At 35.4% G+C, this 26979-nt stretch overlaps 4 protein-coding genes across 5 annotated transcripts; 1 reads left to right on the top strand and 3 right to left on the bottom strand.

The window, feature by feature from the left end:
- Positions 1 to 367: 367 nt before the first annotated feature.
- LOC137816020 (uncharacterized) lies at positions 368 to 4885 on the top strand. The gene has a single exon (XM_068619122.1). The coding sequence runs from the start codon at positions 368 to 370 to the stop codon at positions 4883 to 4885; it is 4518 nt and encodes a 1505-aa protein (XP_068475223.1).
- A 1474-nt stretch (positions 4886 to 6359) lies between these two features.
- Positions 6360 to 8955, bottom strand: LOC137814139 (uncharacterized). Of its 2 annotated transcripts, none has more exons than XM_068616714.1 (2): positions 7408 to 8955; positions 6360 to 7338 (listed from the first exon to the last, which is right to left on the bottom strand). In XM_068616714.1, the coding sequence occupies exons 1-2, from the start codon at positions 8216 to 8218 to the stop codon at positions 6437 to 6439; spliced, it is 1713 nt and encodes a 570-aa protein (XP_068472815.1). In that variant the 5' UTR covers positions 8219 to 8955; the 3' UTR covers positions 6360 to 6436. The 2 variants fall into 2 exon arrangements, with proteins under 2 accessions (XP_068472815.1, XP_068472816.1); XM_068616715.1 differs by having other exon boundaries at positions 8226 to 8519.
- A 1907-nt stretch (positions 8956 to 10862) lies between these two features.
- Positions 10863 to 15379, bottom strand: LOC137814136 (nudix hydrolase 23, chloroplastic-like). The gene is made up of 8 exons (XM_068616712.1): positions 14807 to 15379; positions 14538 to 14669; positions 12899 to 12975; positions 12579 to 12714; positions 12347 to 12487; positions 12192 to 12250; positions 11541 to 11615; positions 10863 to 11202 (listed from the first exon to the last, which is right to left on the bottom strand). The coding sequence occupies exons 1-7, from the start codon at positions 15005 to 15007 to the stop codon at positions 11555 to 11557; spliced, it is 807 nt and encodes a 268-aa protein (XP_068472813.1). The 5' UTR covers positions 15008 to 15379; the 3' UTR covers positions 10863 to 11202; positions 11541 to 11554.
- Positions 15380 to 15733: 354 nt separating this feature from the next.
- LOC137814135 (uncharacterized) lies at positions 15734 to 18967 on the bottom strand. The gene is made up of 6 exons (XM_068616711.1): positions 18644 to 18967; positions 18273 to 18368; positions 16937 to 17072; positions 16311 to 16599; positions 16161 to 16215; positions 15734 to 16025 (listed from the first exon to the last, which is right to left on the bottom strand). Exons 1-6 carry the CDS (start codon positions 18758 to 18760, stop codon positions 15951 to 15953), a joined length of 768 nt encoding a protein of 255 aa, XP_068472812.1. The 5' UTR covers positions 18761 to 18967; the 3' UTR covers positions 15734 to 15950.
- Positions 18968 to 26979: the final 8012 nt, after the last annotated feature.

Here is a 26979-nt window from a genome sequence, read left to right as displayed (position 1 = left end):
ACCCACGACCCAAGGACCACAAAACAGGTCGCAAACCACTAACGACCCGGAGGGCCCAAGCCCAAGGGGACATACAAAAGAAGAGAAAGAAAGAGAGAAAGGTATGTTTTTCAGATTATCAAGGATTCTCACTGAGAGAGATTACTGACTTGACCGTCGGAGCACAATCGCAGGTACCCCACCGACCGACCAAGGCACGCGAGGAAGAAGGAAACTCGAAGGACAGGACAACTAAGACTGAAGCAGACACCTTGTATCGACGTGGACCAACATTACTCAGTCCCCAATATCCATACAGGTATAATTGGCGCCCACCGTGGGGCCGAGTAATCATTATTCCCAGACCTAAAGATCCCAACGCTCGAAGATGGGCTCAACGGCAAACAACAACAATGATATCTCAGAAGAGCATAGGACAATACTCCAAACTCTCCAGGTTCAGATGCAGGAGTTACTCCAAAAAGGAGTCATCGACCAACTTCGCCAAGATGAAGAAAGGAAAAGACGAGAAGAGGAGCGCCAGCGGCACGCGGAAGAGATAGCCCAATTGAAAGAGCAGAACAAGAGATTGTTGGATAGACTCGAGCAATCTGAACGTGAAGGACATTCACGTGCGCCTTCCCCATCACCGTTCCAATCAGGAACGAAAACAATAGCCCAAACTATACCTCACACGTCACTCATTCAACACACCCATCAGAGTGTAAAGCCAGTAACCCCAAACAAGGTAACAAACCCGAAAGGCCATCCGTTCACTGATGACATCATAGCCACTCCTCTCCCTGACAAGTGGAGGGGCCTAACGATAAACCTTTATGACGGTTCCACAGACCCAGACGAACATCTGAATATATTTAGAACTCAAATGACCATTTACACAACCGACCGAACAGTATGGTGTAAAGTCTTCCCCACCTCTCTCAGGGAAGGCCCCCTTGGATGGTTTTCGGACCTTCCACCCAATTCCATTACAAGCTTCGACGCTTTGGAATTGAAGTTCACCACGCAATACGCCACAAGTAGACCTCATCGGACATCCTCCATGTCTCTTCTAAATGTCAAACAAGAAAGGGGAGAATCATTGAGAACATTCATGAACAGATTTAGCAAAGTGTGTATGAGCATTCGTAATCTTAATCCAGAAATAGCCATGCATCATTTGGTCTCGGCCATACTACCGGGAAGGTTCACTGAAAGCCTTATCAAACGACCTCCGTGCAATATGGATGAATTAAGAACAAGAGCGACAAAGTTCATGCAGATAGAAGAACATATTAACTATCATCGAAAAACTTATGCTGAGAACACAGACAAGAGCAAAGGGATTCGTCCCCCCACAGTACCGACCAACCGAGAACGACATCGCCCCAATAGGGGTCCCCGTTTCCACAACTACACTCCCTTGATTGTACCAAGGGGTAAGGTTCTCGACGAAGCACTGCAGATTGAATTGATTCCGGCATTGAGGCAATCACAAACTCCTCCCAATGCCGACACCAGTAAACGTTGCCAATACCATCGTAACTATGGCCACACGACCGAAGGATGCCAAGCACTGAAAGATAAAATTGAAGAGCTCGTCCAGGCCGGTCATCTCCGCAAGTTCGTGAAAACCACCATCACTGCACCCAGGTCACCCCAGCGTGATCATGATCCCCGTGAACGTTCGGGACGAAGAGACGACCGGACCCGCGACAACCACTATCGTTCAAACAGAAGAAAAAGAAGCGAAAGTCCGATCAGACGAACGAGGCCTAAAAGCGAAAGCCCTGAACGTAGAAGTCGAACTAAACAAAAAGTTCGCACAGTCATCAATACAATCGCTGGACCGGTGTCGCTCGGTCAGCCCCCTCAAGAAATTAATTACATTGCAGGTGGCTTTGCGGGTGGAGGATGCTCTGATTCAGCAAGGAAAAAACATTTGAGAGCAATTCAATCCGTTCATTCGACTTCCACACAACGCCGACCGCATATACCACCAATCACTTTCACTGACGAAGACTTCACAGCAATCGATCCATCTCAAGATGACCTCATGGTAATAACTGTGGAGATAGATAAATTTGCAATTGCAAAACTTTTGGTAGATCAGGGTAGCTCGGTCGACATCCTGTATTGGGAAACGTTTAAGAAGATGAAGATTCCAGAAGCAGAGATACAACCCTACAACGAGCAGATAGTTGGTTTCTCAGGGGAAAGAGTGGATACGAAAGGATTTATCGATCTATACACCACGTTCGGAGATGATTACCTCAGCAAGACCATCAACATACGATATCTACTCGTTAATGCCAATACATCGTACAATATTTTGCTCGGTCGACCATCTATCAACAAATTGAAAGCCATTGTCTCAACTCCTCATCTAGCTATGAAGTTCCCCTCGGTCAATGGAGATATAGCAACCGTGCATGTAGACCAGAAGACAGCGCGAGAATGTTATGTAGCTAGCCTGAAGGTGGAGCCGACCCGAAGGCTTTATACCACGTCAGCCGAACGGACCACAGAGCGAAGAGGTCGGTCAACAGAAAGACATCCTAGAGGGAGAGAATCTAGAAGACACTTGGTCGCTTTAGTCGATCTAGATCCTCGACTGGATGATCCCCGGATGGAAGCAGGGGAAGATCTTCAACCCATATTCCTTCGGGACAAAGACCGGAAAACATACATGGGAACATCTCTCAAACCAGACGACCGAGAGACGATCGGTAAAACATTAACAAAGAACGCTGATCTTTTCGCCTGGACGGCTGCAGACATGCCAGGGGTAAAATCAGATGTGATTACCCATCGATTGTCTGTTTATACAGAGGCCAGGCCGATCGCTCAAAAGAAAAGGAAACTAGGTGAAGAACGGCGCAAAGCCGCACGAGAAGAAACAGACAAGCTAATTCAAGCTGGTTTTATTCAAAAGGCCCACTATACGACATGGCTAGCCAATGTAGTGATGGTAAAAAAGACGAATGGAAAATGGAGAATGTGCGTAGACTACACAGACCTTAACAAGGCGTGCCCAAAGGACTCGTATCCCCTACCTACTATCGACCGTCTGGTCGACGGTGCAGCCGGTCATCAAATCCTAAGTTTCCTTGATGCTTATTCAAGTTACAATCAAATACAAATGTACCACCGTGATCGAGAAAAAACCGCGTTTAGAACAGATTCTGATAATTTCTTCTATGAAGTCATGCCGTTCGGCCTCAAGAATGCAGGAGCCACATACCAGCGACTCATGGATCACGTATTCCACGACATGATCGGTCGGAATGTAGAAGTATACGTTGACGACATCGTCGTCAAATCAGACTCTTGCGAACAACATGTTTCTGACTTAAAAGAGGTTTTTCAAGCCTTGCGTCAATACCGCATGCGTTTAAACCCGGAGAAGTGCGCGTTCGGCGTAGAAGGGGGGAAGTTCTTAGGCTTCATGCTCACACATCGGGGTATAGAGGCTAATCCAGAAAAATGCAAGGCAATCACCGAAATGCGAAGTCCCAACGGACTCAAAGAGATCCAGAGACTAGTCGGCCGTCTCACTTCGTTGTCTCGATTCGTACCTAAGCTTTCCGAACGAACGAGACCCATCATAAAACTTCTGAAGAAAACAACTAAATTTGAATGGACAGATGAATGTGAACAAAATTTCCAACAGTTAAAAGCATTTCTGGCGTCTCCACCGGTCATCCAGAAATCAAACCCACGGGAACCCATTGTGGTCTACCTCGCTGTCTCCAATGCAGCAGTAAGTTCCGTTCTAGTACAAGAAATTGAAGCAGAAGAACGTCCGGTATATTTTGTAAGTCGAGTCTTACACGACGCGGAAACCCGATATCAAATGGTCGAAAAAGTTGCCTTAGCTTTGATCATTACCGCACGACGGATGCGAATGTATTTCCAGAATCACAAGGTTATTGTTAAGACTAACTATCCCATTATGAAGATTCTCACTAAACCTGACCTCGCCGGACGAATGATAGGTTGGGCAGTCGAACTGTCAAAATTCCAAATTGAATACCAACCCAGGGGGGCTATCAAGTCCCAAGCCCTCGCCGACTTCACAGCAGAACTCACTCCCTATCCGGCCGAACGAACTTCCCAATGGACGCTATACGTAGATGGGTCATCAAACAGTCGTTCGTCCGGTGCGGGAGTTGTACTTGAAGGACCAGGGGAGATTGTTATCGAACAAGCCATGAAGTTTGAATTTAAAACTTCCAATAATCAAGCCGAATATGAAGCTATAATCGCAGGTCTGCATCTGGCGATTGAATTAGAGATAACAAATATAATTTGTAAGAGCGACTCCCGTCTAGTCGTCGGACAGCTTACAGGGGAATATGAGGTAAGAGAAACATTACTCCAACAGTATTTTCATTTCGTGAAAAATCTTCTAAACAGGTTCAAGGAAATCTCATTCCAACACGTACAGAGGGAAAATAACACTAGGGCGGACGCTCTATCGAGATTGGCTACCCTAAAAAAGAAAGGCGTCCATCGGTCGGCCATACATGTGACCCTTGCTAAACCGAGTGTTGGTACCGAAGAATGCATGGCGACCGACACGCAACCTAACTGGATGACCCCCATAATACAATATCTGACCGATGGTGTATGCGATCCACATTTGGAGAAAACGATGAAACTACAAGCCGCCCGATACGTACTCATTGGCCAAGATCTTTACAGGAGAGGGTACTCCCGTCCCCTCCTAAAATGCCTTGGTCCAGAACAAGTCACTTATGTAATGACCGAGTTACACGAAGGGATATGCGGAACCCATTCAGGAGCGCGGACTATGTCCGCCAAAATTCTGAGAGCTGGATACTACTGGCCGACCTTACGGGGAGACTGCACTGAATACGTTCAAAAGTGCGTGAAATGTTAAGAGTTCGGCACCTTATTACACCAAAAACCATAACACTTGCACTACATCCTATCCCCTTGGCCGTTCGTGAAATGGGGAATGGATATTATCGGACCTTTCACACCCGGAAAAGGGCAATGCAAGTTCCTACTGGTGGGTATAGATTACTTTACCAAATGGATTGAGGCTGAACCACTAACAGCCATCACCGCCCGGAACGTACAAAGCTTTGTGTGGAAAAACATTGTCTGCAGGTTCGGCCTACCTCAGATCATTATCACAGACAATGGTCGACAGTTCACCGACTGTGGGCTAGCTGAATTCTATGAGAAACTTCACATCAAACATATAACGAGTTCGGTCGAACACCCTCAAACCAACGGTCAGGCGGAAGCCGCCAACAAAGTTATTCTCAATGAGTTAAAGAAGAGACTTGGCCCGTCCAAGGGAAACTGGACTGAAGAATTGTTAGAGGTTCTGTGGGCTTATCGTTGTACTCCCCAGTCAACGACTCAAGAAACACCTTATAGCCTGACGTACGGCACAGAAGCCATGATTCCGGTCGAAATCGGCGAGCCTTCACTACGCCGACAGACATTAGACCTAGACTTAAACAAGGAAAGTCTACTAGTCGGCCTCGACCTCATCAATGAATTAAGGGACAAATGCAAGATAAGGGAAGAAGCATGCAAGATACGAGCAGCACGAAGGTACAACTCGAAAGTGAAGCCACGAAGCTATCAGAAAGGAGATCTAGTTTGGCGCATGCGCAGCGACGCCCGGAAGGACGGAGGAAAGTTTTCAAGCAATTGGGAAGGTCCGTTCCGCATCTCCGACACAGCAACAGGAGGAGCTTATTACTTAGAATATTTGTCAGGAAAATCTATACCGAGAACGTGGAATGCCACGCATCTCAAATTCTATTACAGTTGATGAATGAACTTAGTGCACTCTTTCCTCGCTCGGTAGTTTTATCCCTAAGGAGGGTTTTCTACCGAGAAGGTTTTAACGAGGCACTTTAAATTACCAACCTTGGTCAGAAATTAATTAATTCATTAACCGTTCGTTCGGCCAGAATATATAACTAGAGTTATCCGAATTATAACTTAAACGTTATTCACCAACCTTGGTCAGGAATTCAATTATTAATAAACCGTTCGTTCGGCCAGGATATATAACTAAAGTTATCCGAATTATAACTTCAACGTTATTCACCAACCTTGGTCAGGAATTCAATTATTAATAAACCGTTCGTTCGGTCAGAATATATAACTAGAGTTATCCGAATTATAACTTAAACGTTATTCACCAACCTTGGTCAGGAATTCAATTATTAATAAACCGTTCGTTCGGTCAGAATATATAACTAGAGTTATCCGAATTGTAACTTAAACGTTATCTACCAAACTTGGTCAGAACATACAATTAGTAACTTAAGTGTCGTCCGGGCGCATAACTTCGAATACTGACATGATATGTTCAAAAACAATAGAAGTGCGCGGAAAAAAGCAAGAACTAAAAGCAGTTAAATTGTTCAAACGCCCACAACCCGGGTCCAGATATTTTCACAAATTATACTATCTCGATGGCTTCATCCTGCTGCGGAGCCTCCGACACAATTTCTTCACGATTCTGACGTTCGTCCTCCGCCCCTTCTGCCTCCTCACCCTCTTCGCCCCCAAGAGGTACTAGGCGGCCATCCACCACATCCATACCCGGGTCGTAGCGGTCATCATCAGTCGGCACACCATGAAAGAAAGCTACCTGACGAACGCCCTGATTAAAACTCTCTTCACTTACACGCAGCATAAAACTTTGGCATTGTTCGATTTCGGCGGTCAAAGACTTCTTTTCAACCATCAGACCATCTTTTTCTCTCTTTAAAAGATTTCGTTCGGTCGTCATTTCAGCCAAAGCGGTTTTCAATGCTTCTTGCTCTTCCTTCGCAAGTCGGATATCTTTCTCCCTCTCCCTTTGGCATTCTTCAACAGACTCCAAGGCTCTCTTCAAAGAAGTGGCCGAGTCGTCAAGCTTCCGCTTTAACTTTGGAATCACGACCGACTCAGCCCTCTTCAACTCCTCACCAATAGCATGGCTTACAACCGCTGCCCGACACTGAAGTTCTACCATTTCTGTAATAAGGTCCAAAGTCGGGACGGCAGCCAATATCCCCTCGTCCTCTGGTCGCAGATCAAATTGCATGGTGGGGGCAACTCGTATCCCAACTCCCAACATGCTGATGGGTTTGCCTCCAGAAGAAGAGCCCGCCTCGATTCTCGGCACCTTGGTCGGACGGCCCCTCTTCTTATTCGCAACTGGGGCAACAATAGCAGTCTCGGTCGGCTCCTCCCCGATGACAGCAATTGGAGATTTCGATTTCACACCAGCAATAGCAGCAACCTTGCTCTTCTTCGCTTGTCTTTTCAAGCTGTTCATGAACTTACTCAAACTTGGATCCATTGTTACGACAATATCTGCAAAACACACACAGTTAAATAAGTGTCAAATATCAAATCGAACTAGCGAAGGGCAAAGATGCTCACCGTTCAGATCTGCCCATTGCTTGGACGATCCATAGAGAGCTATCAGTTCCCGAGTGGGAAGTCTACACGGCAATTGGTTTATAATCATCAAAATCTCCTGATCAATAGGGGATAAAGATTCCCAAAATCGATTTTCAAGCGTGGCAGGTTTCTCGGTCCAATGAAAGGGAAATTTGGTAGTCCCATCAGCATTATAGAAAAGATCTCGGCCGTTCGGCTCCACAAAAACTTTAAAATAATAGTCTTTGAAATTTTTGTAAGAGGAGGTAAACGCAGCGAAACGCACATTACCCGGACGACTGGATAGGGATAACCAACCCACAGGATGGCTGGGATGAGTATTATAGTAGTACAAGAAGGACTCAGGAGTCGGCGTAAGGCCAAAAATTTGACAGATAACCCGGAAGGCTTGTAAAATGGCCCACGAGTTCGGATGTAGTTGGGTTGGTGCAACATTAAGTATCCGAAGGATATTCATGGTAAAATCATCAAAGGGGAAAGATACGTACAAATGAGAAAATAAAGTGCTATACACGAAGAAAAAGTCATGCGGAGCATTTTCCCGGCCGTGACACACACGGTCGGTGATACCGCATATATCGACATATAACGCCTCTGCCGGACAATCTGGTGTTAAAAAGTTTTTATGGACAGCAAGAAATTCATCTAATTTATCAGAGGACTTTATTTTACTAGGAATCCTAAGGACGGCAGGATCGACCCAGTCATACGTTGGGCCATCCGATGCCTGACTCGCACCGCGAGTCAAAGACGAACCCACAACACTAGAAGACCCCTCAGAAGAAGGCATGACTAACCTTGAATTGAAGAAGACACCGGCAACAAACTCAGCACCTGGCAAACGAAGCAAGCGACGTGAAACTCAGAGCAAGAGAAACGGAAAACCCTCAACTCCACAAATGAAGCACTATTTATAGGAGAAGCAAAACCCCTACGTTCGTCTAGCACCATTAGATCAAATCTAATCTAACGATCAAACACGCTCGGCATATGAAACGGGACGTAATCCCTACCATTCAATCGATCTAGATGTGACAGCATCCCCAAACGGCAACTCTGCCATGCGTCACATCTCTGCCACACATTAATGATGCCAGCTATCAAGCATTGTCTCAAAAACCCTCTGCGTCTCATACGACTCTTCGTCCTTCCATGACTTCGAGCCTGGGGGGCAAGTGTACCGGTCGGCACCGGACGACCGCGTTGTTCGAAGTAAATTATCTAATTAAGCAAAGAACGTGGTTACACGTGGGACAAACGGTTACAATTCCCACTGAGCAACAAACACACGTGAGCACTCCCTGGATTTTCGGGAACACCCCCTAGATCCCAGGAAACCATCTAACACGACCCACGACCCAAGGACCACAAAACAGGTCGCGAACCACTAACGACCCGGAGGGCCCAAGCCCAAGGGGACATACAAAAGAAGAGAAAGAAAGAGAGAAAGGTATGTTTTTCAGATTATCAAGGATTCTCACTGAGAGAGATTACTGACTTGAGCGTCGGAGCACAATCGCAGGTACCCCCACCGGCCGACCGAGGCACGCGAGGAAGAAGGAAACTCGAAGGACAGGACAACTAAGACTGAAGCAGACACCTTGTATCGACGTGGACCAACATTACTCAGTCCCCAATATCCATACAGGCGAATCGGCGATCAGTGGCACCGCCGAAGCCGAAATCGCCGTTGATGGATGTGAGAGACTCTCTGGCTTCCTCCATCTAGAAACCGGAAAATATCGACGGAGGAGAAAAAAAAAACAATGGAATTTGGTTAGGGATTTGAAGTTTAGGTTTGAAGAAGGATTGTAATATAGCTGCGAAGGGAAAACAACCAGATTTTGTTCTGTTACTCAAATTGAAACTTCCTTGTTCCAGGAAATGCCGCGATTGAAGTCAAAGTAAACTGTTTTTTTTTTTTTTAATATTAGAAAAAAGTTAGTAAGCTACCTCGCATTGTATTTACTATTCACTTCATATTTAGTTCAATAACTCATCTAATGTGGACACAGACTAAGATCAGGATAGAACTATTTAACTACTAAAGTATTTTTCTTAGTATTAAAAAAGTCACTTAATTAAATTTTAATTTTTTACTACCTCTACTTCTTTCATGATTACTTAGCAAACCAATAATCATTAGAGTAGATGGTATGAAATTGTTATCTCTCTATTGGTTGTTGAAATTACCATATTCTCTTTCTCTAAAATTACCATAAACTCTTCTTCTGAAGCATCTTCTGCTAATTATCACGACCTGTCTACACTTTGATTATATTATATTATGTTCATTGAAATTGACTTGACTCTTTATCGTTTCTTTATTTATCTTTTATGCTTTCTCTAACATTCTTCAATGTTTCCATGTAATTGTGATACTAACATAATGTTTGTGTTGTGGCAATATACTATTGTAGTCACTGATCATATTTGATTGAAAAAGTTGGTAAAATTTTCTCCATCACCTTGTTGTCAAAAATATCTTCTCCTTACATTCTCATTCTATTTACGAGGACAATAATATAAGTAAAATAGTAACATTTTTTAAGTTGAATGTCTCACATTTGTCATAATCTCTTTGTTAGAGATTGCAATTTCGATTTTTGCGTCTTCTCTACTACTTCGTATAATAACTTTAAAGTGTATCACACATTTTGGTAGTTGTGTAATTTGCACAATTTTATCATAAATATATCTTGTTGTCAAATAATTATTTCTTTTAATTTCTTTATTAGCTTTATCCGGTAAACCTAAAACTCTAAACATTGATAGCTTTTAAATGGGTAGTCATTAACAACTACCAATAATTATAGATTCCCATGTAATTTGAGACTAATCATATAATATTGTAATTAATTGTCATATCTTACTCTCTTATAATATTTTTTGAGTTATAAGAACTCTTTTTGTTCCTCGCTTACAATATAGTATTTTTTATGTACTTACACTATCTTGGACTCACAATAACAATATGCAAAATTAATAAATAAAAATATATGATAAAATTACCATATAAACTTCGTGATTATATATGTAAGGAAAGCAACCTGGAATGCCTTCAAAGCATAATACTTCATAAACTTGATTTAATTCTATCAACAAGTAATAATAAAAATAATAATTAAGAAATGCTTTCGCCGTATTGTTCCATGATGTTAGTATTGTATGACAAATCTATAAAAAAACGCCTGAGTATTTTTCTACCTATATTTCTTACAAAAAGGGTAATGGTCTCATTTCATCCCTTAATTACAAGTATTTATATACTTTCACCCCAGTAATATTTTTCTCGTACTTTTTATACAATTAAATAAAAAAATATTTTTCTTTCTAGAGTTCTAAGATGGTACCATTGTCTTGATCATAACATATTGCATCGTACATGTTAACAAAAGTGCCATAAAGAGTGCCTGATTTAGAAAAGGGGGGCATTTTCAAAAATAATTTGATTAATCTCGATGAATGTTTATGATTACAATTCCAAAGCAGATAGCAAAACAAGTGTTATTCTTTCTTCTGCAATGGCAACTGCCCTAGCAATTTGATATGGTAGGTCCAAAAGAGCAGTTGGGATTGGCAGGCAATGATGCACATTGGTGTAACATGTCAACTGGAATGGAAACACTGCTAGTCTACCTCGTTAAAATGTCGAGTTTAAGCTTGTGACAATGGTGAATTCAAGTCAACAGTCGGAAGTTCTTGCAGAAGACGTGCAATCTTCTCACTAGAGAATTTTTTTTCCTTTCACTAACAATCTTCTGATATACATTACTGTAACAAGTGAAATGTCAAGAAACCATGATCATAGATATTGTTGGCAAATCAGTATGGAAAATAAATAAGAATGATGTTGTTGTATCTTCCTACAACTTGCTCTTAATAATCCTCTTAAATTAAATACACAAAAAGAATTTATAAAAAAATAAATGCATTTAATATCTTCAAAATAAAAATATATAAAAGGGATCAATGTTACTCTTTATAATTTTGATGCAATGCGGGGGTGTCTTTTATGAGGTGATAATTGAAAACTAAACGCATGTGATGATGATACCTAGTTCATTCTGTTCGTTATTTTTTTCCCCTCACATATGAGATATGTGGCTTACCTTCTTATCATAACTCATGACTGCATGTGATGATCCAGTGTATAGGCACGAATATCAGAAGGACTTGTACCCGGCCTAACAACAAGCATCAGAATAATATTATACAGCGTGAAAGGTCTAAGAAACCAAGTATCAGAAATATTACGAAACACCCGTTGTTTTCATCAGTTTGCGTTTGCAAAAAACATACTGAAGGTGCAAACTCACAAAGTGTTACCCTTTTTGTCCTAGTCAAACTATGCAAATGGTAAGACAGCTAATTAAATCAACAGTATGAGCTTTTTACAAAAAAAAAAGTTAAGTATTACTAATGCAGTCTCATCATGATTTCTATTCATTCTTAAGCATAACTTCCAACAAAAAAAATCTTTTTATTGAATTGTTAACCAGCACTTATAATAATAGTTGGCAAGATCTCAACTTATCTATCATGCATTTTGCTAACTTGTCCCAGGACAGACTGGACCTGAACAGCCATTAAACTAGTAACCAAATCAAGCAAACTAAATGAGATGAATGTGATCAACCCAGTTAACAGATTTCTGTCTTGACCGAAAGTACAATGAATTTCCCATACAAAATAGTTTCCTGCCCTCAAACCAGACAATGCATTAGATTTAGAAGAATAATCCGGAGTTGGGAAGAAAATACCTTTTGTTGATGGTTCCATAATGGAATTTGAGTTTTCCAGTCTTAATATCCTCAACATACTGTGACCATGAGAAATAACACAAGTTATACAAATGAGTAGGTGACATAATAAAACCTAAAGTCAGCAAGTTGAAACGTCTGATTCTGAATCATACCAAACTTAAGGTAACCACCATTGATGAAAAGGATAGAGAATTAAAAGGTATATCGTCAATTGGAAAAAGTTGGCATGCTGATGATTCCGGACCAGGTGAAAAATGCGGCTTCTTCAGCTTTGCCAAGAATATCAAATAAATCTGCCCCAAACATTCCATAATCATGATCAAAATTCTCTAACTAGTCAAGGAAATAAACAAAAAAGAAATAGAATAATAAGAAATTTCTCACTTGGCCGATTAAAGGAATATCCAGTTGGGCAAATGGAGAAATTACTTCTACATCTGCATTTGCTTCCTCCCTTGTTTCTCTTATGGCACCATCCACAGCCGACTCTCCAATTTCTAAATAACCAGCAGGAAGTGTCCTTGTTGAACCAACATACGAAATTAACATAGCTCATTGATGATAAGAGATACAGTATTTATAATATAAAAAAAATTAGTAGTAACAGCATCATTGTTTTAAAAGTAGTTCTGGGAACAGGAAGGTAACATGCACATAGATAGAAGCAACAAAAATAGGCAGTATAACACAAAAACCATTCCTACCAAAGGCCATGAGATGGTTGAATATTCCTCTTGCAAAGGAGCACCTTGTTATCATGTTCAACGAGGCAGCCAACTACCTACTTTGCCAACCAAAATCATGTCATGTTTAGAAGAAAGTAAATAATCATGTATCAACTGATGGAGTGAAAGAAGAGCTATTACAAACAAAATAAATCATCAATTCAATGTTGAAGTCTACTACCCTCTCTCCTAAGTGATTACTGGCTTTAGTAGTTTAAGGACTACTTAGGACAGAGGATAATAGTTCGAGGACGAAATTGGTGGTTTATTCTACAACGACCCGTATAATTCTTTTCCAGTCAAAGGTTAGAGAATCTCAAAAACACAGCAAGGAGATATAACTTTTTTTTAAAATTAACAACACAAAATTAGTATAAAAATAATATAAAAACATAAATCTTAAATCAAAAGAGAGATTTCGTGTCTTAGAAGTTATCATGAGTCATTGTAGACATAAAGAAATATTATCATTTTATCTAATTATAGTGGAATTATAAACATTAAAAGAGGTAAAAAAATTATAAAATGCGGAAGGAGTTTATGAAGAGTCCAACATGAATACAAATCCAATACAAGTACAGCTACCATTTTAAATTAACCGTGCTTCCTTTCAGATAACATATCTAAAAACATATGATACTCATCCAAATACTTATTTGTTATACATTTTCATTAACTATTTTGTGAAAAGCAAAACTACTTAAAGAATGAGAGCTATGACCATACCATTTTAAATCATGTTATATGCAGATACCTTAACCTCCATATCTATTTCAGCATCAAATTCATGCATCGCATACCATTTTGTTTAAAAAAAAATAGGAAACCTTGATCCTAAAGATGTTACAATTAACCTGTTTACTCAGATAAGTGAATAATGTGGGAAAAAGTTAATATCACACTTCCTTTCTCTCAAATCTCTACTCATAATGCATCTTAAAACTCAAGGAAAAGTAATAAGAACATTTAATTTAACAAGAAACAACAATTTCCTGTGCACTGTATTCTGTACCATAAAAATCCTTCAGATTAAACTTTAGGTATCCACACATAACTCTGCTGTTCTCCAGTTACTTACAACTAAAGCCACAAACAAGGTCCTCAAGAAAACTTTAATGAACAGAAATAACTATTCTTCCATAAATACAAAAAAATATTACAAAAGAGAAAGAAAAAAAATCATTTTTAATCCAAAGAGTACTAATCCAAATTTAAGGGTGAACAGAAACCACAAAATCAACTGCCCAGATAATTCGTATGACAAATAAAAGAATAAGTAAAACCAATTTCATGGTACAGAAATAAGTTATACACTACCTGCAGTACTGTCATGTTGCAAGTCACACACAGCTAAGACTCCATTTAGAAACAGTATCACAGAAACACTGATTTTGTAAATCAATTCATTCACATTTAAAAAGATTTACTTCAAACATACTAGAATACCCGCCATTACTTTACCAACAACAACAAAATCTTATCTCACTAAGGGAATTCTAATCTACTGAACGTATGCACGACATCATTCGGTTACGTTAAATACATATATACGCGTTATTACTTCACAAGCACTAAATCAAATAAACCAGAAGCTACAGAGATATTTCTAGACAGTCACCATCTTCGGATTTTGATACGCAATCTTCCCACAAACCGTACATATAGCTCTCAACTTTTCTTCCCCTTCAGGAATATCATGCTTCGTAGAACCACCACACCACTGACAGAACTTCATGTTTCGAACATTTCCCTACAGTGTCACGATCAACAACATTCCAGCGAACCATTAAAATCCACAATTGCAAGATTCTAACGTTGCATCATCAACAACAATAGACATATATCATATTAAAAAATTAACATTAGAAACGCGGGAAGATAACTCACGGCAGAAGGAAGCGGTGTCGAGGAAGCGTGAAATGGCGCGAATCGAACCCTACGAACGATGGTTTTGGTGGGAAGCAGTTTGGAATAAGGATTAGGGTGTGGAATTGGGGAAAATGAGAAGGATGAGAATGTGCGGGGTTTCTGGATCCATCGTTGACTTACCAATCCACATATCTGAATCTGGATTCCTTTCACCATCATTTTTGTTATTCAGTTTCGAATTGGAACACACGCAATTATACGCAACCAAAACCCTTTCAGTTTTCAATGTTCGCTTTTAAAATTCAAATCACCCAATTTAACGAACAGAACAAACCACTCTCCTCCCCCCTTTACTTAATCCAAAATCTTCAAACGATAAGACCTAAATCCCCTTACTTCAAAAATAAACTCTTACTGTTTTGAATTTTCGAAAAACATTTTATTATAAATAAATAAAAACATCATCAGGTACACAAATGGTTGGATGATTATGATACATCATTCTATGCATGAAAACTGGCAGATTCATACGCACACTTCTTTCTCTTATTTTACATTTTTTCCAATTCTAATCTACCTATTTGAGATTTTAGGGAAACTGTGATACAATATATATATATATATATATTTGAGCAGAAGTAAGAAATTTAATAAATATATTTTATCTTGTCCTGAAAATAGAAATACTACATAATTCTTGAAATAATTAAATCTATTTTATATTAAACACCACACTCACTCTCGTTAATAATACTTTTCCTTTTAGATTGTTTATTTTTCTTTTTTCAATTTACATTTAAACTTATTTAGTTTATAGGTACTCCTACTCAACTCAAATGTTGCAAAAAATGCAACTCCAAGAGGAGATTCTGGATATCATCAGCCGCGACAATAAATGGTAATTTTGAACAATAGGAGATTCTTAACATCAGCTGAGACAATAGATGGTAAACAATGGTACATTTGACCTATCAAAAAATGGTACATTTGTAATTGTAAAATAGCATGCACGATATTTGCATGATCATCTAATAAAATTATTTAAAACTACAAAATACAGTGAAAGCAGGATTGCTGTGTTAAATAATATAGCATGGTCAATCATCTAGTTTGATCTGGCTGGAGAATTCTACAAAAGGATTAGCATGAGCCTGAAGGATCCTCAATCCAAGGCCAGCTTATCACATAAAGATTGATAAGCTGCACTGCAAAGCTTGAACTTCTCTTCTGCTATAGCCTATCAAGTATCAATGTACAGAATAAAAAATTAAAAGAATTAGGAAGCTGTGCAAACTAATGATAGAAACTCGTGAACATCGAATAGAACAAAAAAGGAGGAGGAATATAATCGGTGATTAGAGCAAGGCAGCACCTTGCAAGAGCCTTGATGACGATCTGGATGCCATTTTAGAGCACAGGCCCGGTACCTGATGATATAAAAAGGTTAAGAATATCGTAGTATAGAACTATGAATTCCTAAAATTTTGATGAAGACGAGGTTACAGAAGAAGCAAGAACTCACGCATTTTTTACATCTTCAAGTTTCAGAGGACCAGAAGCAGTCAATCCAAGGACTAATCTATCCGGACCTAAATCTAAGTCAGAACTATCTGACTCAGATGAAGAGTCATAATCATTTTCACTTTGATGTCTCCAATTCCATGATTTCCCAAAATTAGAAAAACGTCCAGACCTCCCCCACTGAGAATTTTCCTCATTGATGAAGGACCAATAGAAGAATCTATTCCCACCAAAGGCAGAACGGAAAATGGTTTCGACTTCAAAATCATCTTCACAAAACAAAGGATCTCCTGAAAGAAATAAAGTTTGTTACAAACATACCTTTAATACATTTGACTCCAGAGTAGACTTCATAAGTATCTAAAAGCTTCTATGTTTGGTTGAAAATAATAAAAACAATGTAGAAATTAAACTGATTTCATAAAGCTTATGATGCAAGTTGAAATCAAATCCTATTCATGATCTCCGCAAGTTGAAATCTCTCAATCCTAAATGAGTAAACAAGAAGTTTCCAGCAATATTAAGTTGGATGATCTCTTACGGATACAACCACCAGTAAAGAGAGGTAGTACTACAAGACACATGTAATGTATTCTGTTACAGCACAGGTATTTCAAGCATCCTTACTTCTGTACCGATGATTTGATCCTTGCTTGCCATTCCTGTACCTCCCAGAGCCCCCATCAAAATATTGTTTTTTATGAAACCGTGAGGTATCTTGACTTGATGGCATCTCGTCCTGATCAATACCTTGCTTCCAGCTCTAAACCATCAGAAAAAGAGCAACCATAAGCTTCAAAACATATTTAGCACAAACAAAATCACGGAAGAGAAGGGGTTGAGTTTGCTTCTTAGTTAAGTGGTTAAATTTTATTTATTAATTTATTTTACATTAAAACTGAACCCATCCTTTCCAATCTCATGAACACCATATACGGGCGGCAGTATATATTGAGGGTCATTTTAGTATCAGAGAAAGAGGAATAAATATAGATCATACAATTGTACATGAACAGTCAAGACTAAAGGCAATTCAAAGATGCATGGCCACATAATAACAACACTTTTATGTTCTGATATTCAATATTCATGATCGCATACAAAAGACCTTCTAACTTGATGTGTGTTTGTGTACGTGCTATATATATATATGAAAGCTTCTCAGTTGAATATCAACAATCAAATACAGTCAACCTAATCTATGTCATGGGTTCTCCAAATGTTGCACCTCCCAAGTCACACGATTCAAAAAAAAAACAGGTAATAACATGAATGGGTATAATGTCAATCTTTGGCAGTGACATTGATGCATTTTACATTAAGTTTGATGGGGAAGAGTGGGTTTAGATAAGCCAAATAGATGGCTCTGATGCCTCAATTCTCAATCTGATAGGGGTCATCAATTACATGGTTTCTTAGTCCATCAGAAAGAAAGAAGGACCAGCGCTTTCATAATTGCTGGATGTATTGGCAAGAGGCCATTGATGATGTTAACCTTCAATATTGTTATCCTTAAATTGCAGGTCACAAGCTCACAGTATATTTATGGACCCAGATAGTCAATGCGAGCCCATAAATATCCTCATTTTATTTAACATGTGTCACCAGATTATACATAGAAATCTCATCCTGACAATTCACAATATAGTTTGTCCAGGACCATCTTGCTCAAACAGAACACAAATATTTAACCTATCTAGACAGATTGTAGCAGGTCCTAAATGCTAAATACAAGGCTGTTCATCACTGATCCTACATACTTCTTCCAAATAAACCAGTGAAGCATAGAAAATATATAAAGGAGAAATAAAAAGATTGTAACAACCGGAAAGAAACCAAGAAAAAAAAACCACAGAACTACCTCATTAAGCAACACTATATTAGACTATAACTGAACACGAACCAGGCTAAAAATACAAGAAACTGCACATGCCCAAACATACACACATATGAAACAACGAACCTGAAACAGGGATTCTGCATAATCATTGATACTGTTCATTACTCTATGTTTTGCTTGCATCCGTTTAAACCTTCTGGACTTATGGTTGTTGCCTCTCTGCAATTAAAAAGTTCTCAGCCCAACAAAACATATCAACAACACTTTCTACACAACCAAACGACATTGAAACTCTCATTAATTAGTTCAAAAAAAAAATAACATTGTTGGGTCACAAACAGTTCCCAAATACAAAAATCAGAAGGAAACACGGAAAATTGACGCGGTGAGGCCCACTATCAAAAGAGAGAATGGTTTCCAATCTAATAATTGTTGAATGAAACGAAAAGTAGTGAAATGACAACATAAAGCATAGGGAATTGAGAGAAACTAACGGGTTCCCAAAAATTGCGGCGTTTACGTTGCAATGGAGGGGTTGAATGGAAGAGTGCGGCCCTGAGAGAGGAATGGAGATTATTGCTGGCTGAAGCTTTGAAGATGGTGCTGTTCATTTTCTCTGCAATTCGACTCCTTCGTTTTGCCCCACTTCGATTGATCGATGGAACTTGTTTAAGCGGAAACGAAAATTGGAATCATCCTAAGTTAGACCTAACCAGAATCGGAATGGCCTTAACTCACCACAAACTATTTTAAAATGGTGGTTTATTATGCAAAAAAATTGAGCTTTCCATCACTTTATTCTCATGTAATACTTCACTAATGAATAATCTTTAGAGCATATATATATATATATGAAAAATAAATTATTTTAATCATTATTATTAGAAAGTATTCTCAACTATAAATTTGATTTATTTTTATGAATTTCTTGAAAAAATATTTTCAAATTATTAAAAATTGATTTTTAATATTTATATTTATGTGTTCGTGAATTTTCTTATTCAATACTAGTTTAAAAATATATTATATGAAATTGTATATTAAATTAATAATTTTTGCATTAGTTTTATCATCATTATGCATACCTTTCAATTGGGTTGGGTCAAGTCCTTTATGTTCAAAGAAACATTATTTATAGCTTTTTCTGGGCAAATATATAAATAGTGAGGTTTTGTTTTGATTAGTATTAGTCAAGTAGAGAAACTTTGGATTTTTTGACGTGCTGTGTAGGTGGAATATATATGATTCCTTACTCCTTAATTTACTATTATAATTAATAAGAATAAACTCATGCTTATTTTTGTTATATCTTTCACCTTCAAACACACATCCTAGTCAATCGCATTGAAATACAATTACATTATTTTTACTTAATTCAATAAAAAAAAAGTATTCTATCAAATAGAATAAGTTTATTTGTTATTTAAATATTTTATTAATATATCTATAATTACATTTTTTATTTTAAAAATATTAATTATTTATTTTGTAGGATTTAAATCCTTCACGATTTTTCCATTTTATTGTTATTTTTCAAATTTGTATTTAATTTAAATATTTTGAAATAAAAATAGCTTTAGTTTTATGTATATGATGCTTGGATTTATTGTTGGATTATTTATTATGTTACTAGTGGAGGTATTTATAGAGATAACAAATATTGTATTTATGAGTTTTTTATATGTTTATTTTTAGTGTGAGAATACCATTGAATTTTGTTTTAAGTTTGAAACTTTTTTGTTTGAATAATCATATTCATGACCCTTTCATTTTAGTTATCACATATTCATAATTTTAATTCATTTCTCTTAATATTTTATAAGACAATTTCAAGAACTTGCTATGAAATGTTACTAGAACAAGTTGTTTTGTTATTTAAATTTTTTATTAATATATCTACAATTATATTTTTACATTTCTAAAATATTAGCTGTTTATTTTATTTATTTGATAGGATTAAAATCCTTCACTATACTACCATCTTATTGTTAAATTCTAAATATTTATTTAATTTAAATATTATGAAATAAAAATAGGTCTAATTTGATTTTATGGTGGATTTATTGTTGTATATTTATCATGTTACTTGTGGAGGTATTTATAAATATAATATTTATGAGATGTTTTATATGTTGAATTTGTTTAAGTTTCCAACCTTTCTTTGTTTGATTTAATCATATTCATAATATTTTCATCTTAGTTATGATAGACATATTCACAGTCTTAATTATTTTCTCTTGATATTTAAAAATAAAACTGAAGAAAATGTCAGTCATGTGGATGGAGAAAAAAAATTCAAAAACACTTGTGTCATTGGTTAAGGACCTTGAATTTATATTAAGAACAAAACTAGCCCGACAAAAAAATATAGAGAGAAACATCTTTTTTCAAAAATAGTAAAGAGTGTAAAAAAAGTAAATGATTTAGACTTTTTGAAAAGAATAACTAGTATTATTCAAAAGAGAGAGAAAAAAATTAATATTAAAAAATAATTAAATAACAATTAATTTTAGAAAAAAAAATTATCACTATATTTTTAAGTTAAATATTATTTTATAAGTTAAAAAATTGTTAATGTCTAAAGTAATTTAATTATCTAATATAATTTATATTATTAATAAAATTTTATAAAGTTGTTTATAAATTTATATCTAATGAATTAAATATCAAGTTTTGGTTACTAAATATTTTATATTACAAATTAGTTACTATAAAAATTAATTTAAAATATAAATTAATTAATAATTAAAATTTTGATAATTAATATTGAATATTAATTTAAAATTTTATATTAATGATATAAATTATTTTAGATATCAACAATTTTTTAATTTATAAAATAATATTTAACTTAATTAATTCTTTTTTGTTTTTAGAATTAATTATTATTTAGTATTTTTCTGTAATATTCAACTTTAAAATGAATTATAATCTTAAAATCAATTAATTAAAACTCAAGAACTTGTTATAGAAATTTAACAAGATTAAATGAATCAAGATGTTGAAAAATCTAACTATTTAAGTATTGTTTATTTTATTTATTTATGTGGGATTTAAATTCTTCACGAGCCATTTTATTGTTATTTTTCAATTTTATTATTTAATTTAAATATTTCGAAATAAAAATTAGTATAATTTAATGTATTTGATGTTTGGATTTATTGTTGGATATTTATCATATTACTTGTAAGTATTTATAAAAACAACAAAGATTATATTTATGAGTTTTCATATGTTTACTTTTAGTATGAGAACACCATTGATTTTATTTTAAGTTTGTAACCTTTATTTATTTATTTGACCTAATCATAATCATAACATTTTCATAATCATAACATTTTCATCTTAAATATAACATACTCATAATTTCTAATAAAAAGGTATTTTTGGTATAAATTAATACTAATGACAGCTAATTTATTATTATTATTACATGTATTGAGAAATAATTTATACATATATTTTAAATTCTTACTATAATTTGTTATTATCATTATTATTAGTAATAATTCTTTTTTCATAACAAATACTAAAAAAATAAATAACTTAATAAAATAAAACAAAATTTAAAAACTCAAGTATCACTAAAATTAAAAATTCTTTCAAGTAACGGTAAAATCCACTCAGACATTCTAATAAAATTACATTTTTTGAATATTTATTTTCATTTCCATTTTAAATAATTAAATAATTTATTTATTATATTTTAAATAAATATGTCAAATGTAGAATTTAATTGATCTACAAATTTTTTTAAATAAAAGTTTTCATGTTAGGTATCACTATGCCACTTAAGATCTCAGCTAGGCTGACACCTCAAGTAACAACAATCATTTACCATCACATGAAAAGAATATTATTAAACAAAAGAAAAAAAAATACAAAAATACGGGGACTAGACCAAAACTCATATGTTAACAAAAACGATACATAGGTAGACTATACCTATTCATAAATAATTCTAAGAACAGACAAGGTGGAAGCCTATTATACCAAAGAAAAGGTTCTCTGTGAAAAAATCCTAAATTAGCCAACTTATCAGCACACGCATTTCTTTCACGAAAAATATGAGTGACTGTAAACCTAATTTTCCCACAGTAATTAAGACAAGCATTTCATCGATTACGAAGCATCCAAGGAACATTTGTCCTAGCAGTAAACGCAGCACAAATCAAAGCAGAATCACATTCTAGCCAGACATTAGTAAGCCCCATCTTTTGAGCTTCCTCCATAGCATGTATAACCTCATAAAACTCAGCAACCAGAGCAGTCTGAACTTCAAGAAACGCAGAAAAAGCTCCAATAAATTCCCTCATACTTCCACGAAAAATACCTCCGCAAGTAGCAAGACCAGGATATCCCCTAGCAGCCCCATCAGTGTGTGTTAATTTTTACCCAGCCTGGTGAAGGAAACTCTCATCTAACAGGAAGAGGACGTAGAACTTTACCAGTACGAGTGTTAATACCAACAAACTTTAGCACATTGAAATCAAACATATCATTCTTCATTGAAGCTTTACACGAATTACCCACTAGACAAGTTAAGTCTTTAATAACCAAAATAGCCATAGAAACCTCAATCTTATCCTGAAAACGAACATAATTCCTCATACGCCATATCATCCAAATAGAAAAAGTTATCACAGCTAGCTTAATTAATTTAACCAACGAACTACCATCACTCTTAATAAAAGAAAGAAGATCATCCTTATTAGAGAAATGATAAGTAGGAAAAATGTGTTGAACCCAACTTCAAATACGCAAAGCATTAGCACATTCAAAAAAATAAATGTTGAATAGATTCCTCGTGCTTTTCACAAAGCGTACACATAGAACAAATATGCAAACCTTTATTTAGAATATGCTGATATGTAGGAAGCCGCCCATGAAAAACTTTCCAAAGGACAAGAGTTTTGGAAGGCGGAATATATGAAGACCAAATAAATTTACCCCAACCACTGGAAACCCCTGGATCCAAGAAAAAAGTCCTAGCTGATTTAAGAGTGAGACGACCAGACTCATCTAGAATCCAATTAGGAATATCCTGTACCGCCCTAACCATGATATGACTAAAAAGATGAGGCATCTGCTGTAAAGACAATGGAATATTCCAATCACTACCTGTCCAAAACTGAGAGACTGTATCCGGAATACTAGCACCATCAGATAATCCTGCAATATTTGTTAAAGAAGTAGTGGCACACCATTTATCATTCCAAAAATTAATAAGAGAACCTGTACCAACAGTCCAAGAAGTATAATCAAGTATAGTAGAATAAAACTGCTTAATTCCAGGTCAAAGAGATGACGATCTATAAACCATTCGAAACTCATATTTTGATTTAAGGACCCTAGCTTTCAATAGCAGAGACCAAGGCTTGTTGCTATAAGCAAAGTTCCAAGCAAGCTTAAGAAGATATGCATTATTTTCATGGTGAAGGTTAATAATTTTCAAACCTCCATTCTCAAGGGGAGAACAAATCGTATCCCAATTAACAGTAGCTATACCTTTTTTCAGAATATCACCAGTCCAGATAAAATTTCGACACCACTATTCAACTTGCTTAAGAAGAGAAACAGGCCATTTATACAAATTAAAACTATAAGCTAGAAGACCCGTAATCACCGTATTGACCAACTGAACTCGACCCATCATGCTAAGAGATTTACCTTTCCAAGAAGCTAGCTTCAATTTGACTTTATCAGCCAAAGGTTGAAGAAAATGACCCCTTGGAGCACCAACAAAGATAGGCACTCCTAAATAAGTGAAAGGCAAACAACCATGACTACTACAAGAAGGAATACGCTGAATTTTGGTGACAAATCTTGTAGAATTATCCATGGTGAAAAAACTACTCTTAGAATTATTAACATATTGACCAGAGAAATCATCATATGTTTTAAGAAAATTTCTCAAATTTCTAAGAGACTTAGTATCCACCCTACAGAAAATAAAAATGTCATCCGCATATAAAATATGAGAGGGAGTGAGAAAACCTTGTGGACTAGCCATATGTAGAATCTTCTTATCATTCACAAGCTTTGAGAGACCTCTACTAAGAACTTCCTCTGCAAGACAAAAAAGTATAGGAGACAAAGGATCACCTTGTCTAACACCTCTACTACAAGGAAAAAAACCCACAAAACTACCATTTATTCTGATAGAAAGCATAGCTGAACGGAGAATAATACTAATCCAACCGACAAACGAGGGGTGAAAACCAAAGCGTGACAAAACTGATAGTAAAAACTTCCAACTTAGAGTGTCAAAAGCTTTGTGAATATCAACTTTGTAAGCCACATTGCCTCCGTGAACCTTTTTAGAAAGCAAGTTAATAGCTTCAGAAGCAATACTAATACAATCTTTAATCTGTCTGCTCTGCACAAACCCATACTGATTAGGATTCTGGCAGCCACAAGAGCAAGCCGATCTGCCAAAATCTTGGAAATAATCTTAAATTTAAAATTAGCAACAACAATCGGTCTGTAATCTTTAATAGATTCAACACCCTGAATCTTACAAATTTTAAAACATATAAAATTGAATATTAAAATTATGGATTTTTTTAAATACAAAGACTAAAACCTCTGGATAAAAAAAAATAAGAAGATCAAAATTATAAATCAAGAAATAAAAGTAAACTAAATCTGTATTATAGTATTTTTTAAAAATTATTTAGTAAAACTAGGGGAAGCATACACTTCTCATCTCATCCACTTCAACCATAATAGAAATTTAACATACATAGAGAAATAATTTTGTATGAGTTAAAATTGAAAAGCAAAAAATAACATGTAAAAAAAATGATGAATTGATTAATCAATCAACCTCTTTTTTCTTCTCCTCTAATTTGAATTTCTCTTATTCTTCAAGCTTTTTCTCTTCTTCCATTAATGGTTATGGGATCAGAGAGTGTGATGACGTTCACATAAGCTTAATGGTATACAAAAGAATGATGATTTTACCATAGAATATAGTTGCTTGAAATGGAGTGGAGAGGGTGATTGAAAATAGAAGTTATTTTATTTGATATGTCAGATTTTGATATAAAAATTGTCCCTTAACATTAATTTAAAAAATTAATTTTTTTTAAGTAATTCATATGAATTGACAAAATATTTCATTGTTTTAATAAGATGAGATATATTAAATAATCTACAACCAGTTGTACACCAAAAAAACTGATATGTTAAATACTTTTCTCATTATATAATACTAGCGGAAACAGAGATAGACAACATCCATCTGTGTATTCACATTTTTTTTATTATTTACGTATAATTATGTTTAATATTAAAAGATGATATTATTTCCACATTTATATTGTTAATATAAATTTATAATCAATTTTAATAAATACGAATGCACATTAGAAAGCACACAAATTTTCTGACTGCACCTACTCTTATATTGTGGTTGAAACATTGTCAAACTTAGTAGTTATATATGTATGGTAATAACTTAATAATGATTAAAAAAATTATCTTAATATTTCATATTTTGATGTTTTGAAATGTAAGTATTGGTAACGTGATATTTTGTTTATTTTAATAATTGTTAGTATCACCATTAATGTTACATCTGAGCTAATATATGATTGCATCATCTTCCATTAACCATCTTTTTCCTTTACATAAAAGAGTCCAAGGAAAAAATAAATAAATAGATAAACACCTCTTGTTTTCATCTTCCTCTTTGTGTTTCTTCCTCTGCACCTTCTTTATCCCTCTGGATTAATGACTTCTACACCTTCATATCTAAGAAACTTGGGAACAAAACAGAAACATGTAAATAAACTTAAATTCCTTCTCAAATCTAGATTGAAATTTTAGTGTTGTAAGGATGTCATATCCTACCTGTCAAAATATTTATCTCTTTTTAGTTTTAAAGACTTTAAAAAATTATCTTTGAAGATGGAAGAAAAGTGGTGAATGATTAATGTTTATAAAACAGTCATTTTAGTGTTCTTGATATGAAATAAACAAAAACATGAGTCTTTAATAAAAAGAAAAAAAAGAAAGAAAAGGGATTTAGGAAGAAAAATAGTGAAAAAAGATATCTGAAACGCAAGTGTGTTGTGAAAAAAAAAGTTGAGAAACTTACTCTTTGATAGTGGAGAAAATAGAGTGAGAGAAATTGGGAAGAGAGTGTGTTTGACGAAGAGTCACTTGATGACAACAACTGTGAACCAATACAAAACTAAATACAAAACTATATACAAAATCTTATATACAAAAACATAATGCATGTAAAGAAGATGAAACAAATGAAAGTGCGTCTCTCTAAAAGAAAAGGATGATGCTAGAGAAGGAAGTGAGACTTAAGAAAGTTTAAAGAAACAATTAAGAAAGGGAGAGGAATGAGAAGTTTTTAATAGAGAGGGAAGTGAGAAGTTTTTGATAGAGAGGGGAGTAAGGAATTGTTAGAGAAGTTACTTTGGATTTTTAAATGATAGAATTAATTAAGAAAAGAACAGTGAATACCAACAAAAGAAAATAATGAAAATGTCAAAGATAATAATAAAATGACAAAAAACCTCTTATTTTATATTTTTAAAATAATAAAATAAAATATTGGTATAAAGATAAAATAAAAAAGTAAATGTGTAAAAAAATAAGAGAATTTTTTTTATATATCTATACTTATATATAAATGGATTTCTCATAATAATCGTTTTTTGGTGTATAGAATTTTTTTTCGATTTTACCATTATTTAATATATCTCATTTTATTAATACAAATTAAGTATTTTTTCATTTCATATGAATTACTTCAAAAATATTTTATTTTTTATTTTTTAAATTAATATTAATGTAAAGTTTTGATATG

This window comes from Phaseolus vulgaris, chromosome 1, assembly GCF_000499845.2.
Source record: "Phaseolus vulgaris cultivar G19833 chromosome 1, P. vulgaris v2.0, whole genome shotgun sequence".
In the NCBI taxonomy this organism is placed as follows: Eukaryota; Viridiplantae; Streptophyta; class Magnoliopsida; order Fabales; family Fabaceae; genus Phaseolus; species Phaseolus vulgaris.
This window is presented reverse-complemented; position numbering and strand designations above follow the sequence as displayed.

What these genes read in the sequence shown, in the direction of transcription:
- LOC137816020 (XM_068619122.1), top strand. Translation starts at nt 368, where the DNA reads ATGGGCTCAACGGCAAACAACAACAATGATATCTCAGAAGAGCATAGG.
- LOC137814139 (XM_068616714.1), bottom strand. Translation starts at nt 8,218, where the DNA reads ATGCCTTCTTCTGAGGGGTCTTCTAGTGTTGTGGGTTCGTCTTTGACT. An exon ending in GCAATGGGCAGATCTGAACG is followed by an intron (nt 7,339 to 7,407) that starts GTGAGCATCTTT and finishes TGTGTTTTGCAG; the next exon opens with ATATTGTCGTAACAATGGAT.
- LOC137814136 (XM_068616712.1), bottom strand. Translation starts at nt 15,007, where the DNA reads ATGATGGTGAAAGGAATCCAGATTCAGATATGTGGATTGGTAAGTCAA. An exon ending in CGACACCGCTTCCTTCTGCC is followed by an intron (nt 14,670 to 14,806) that starts GTGAGTTATCTT and finishes GTGACACTGTAG; the next exon opens with GGAAATGTTCGAAACATGAA. An exon ending in TGGTGGTTACCTTAAGTTTG is followed by an intron (nt 12,251 to 12,346) that starts GTATGATTCAGA and finishes TCATGGTCACAG; the next exon opens with TATGTTGAGGATATTAAGAC.
- LOC137814135 (XM_068616711.1), bottom strand. Translation starts at nt 18,760, where the DNA reads ATGAACAGCACCATCTTCAAAGCTTCAGCCAGCAATAATCTCCATTCC. An exon ending in CTTGAAGATGTAAAAAATGC is followed by an intron (nt 16,216 to 16,310) that starts GTGAGTTCTTGC and finishes TTATATCATCAG; the next exon opens with GTACCGGGCCTGTGCTCTAA. An exon ending in GTCATCAAGGCTCTTGCAAG is followed by an intron (nt 16,026 to 16,160) that starts GTGCTGCCTTGC and finishes GATACTTGATAG; the next exon opens with GCTATAGCAGAAGAGAAGTT.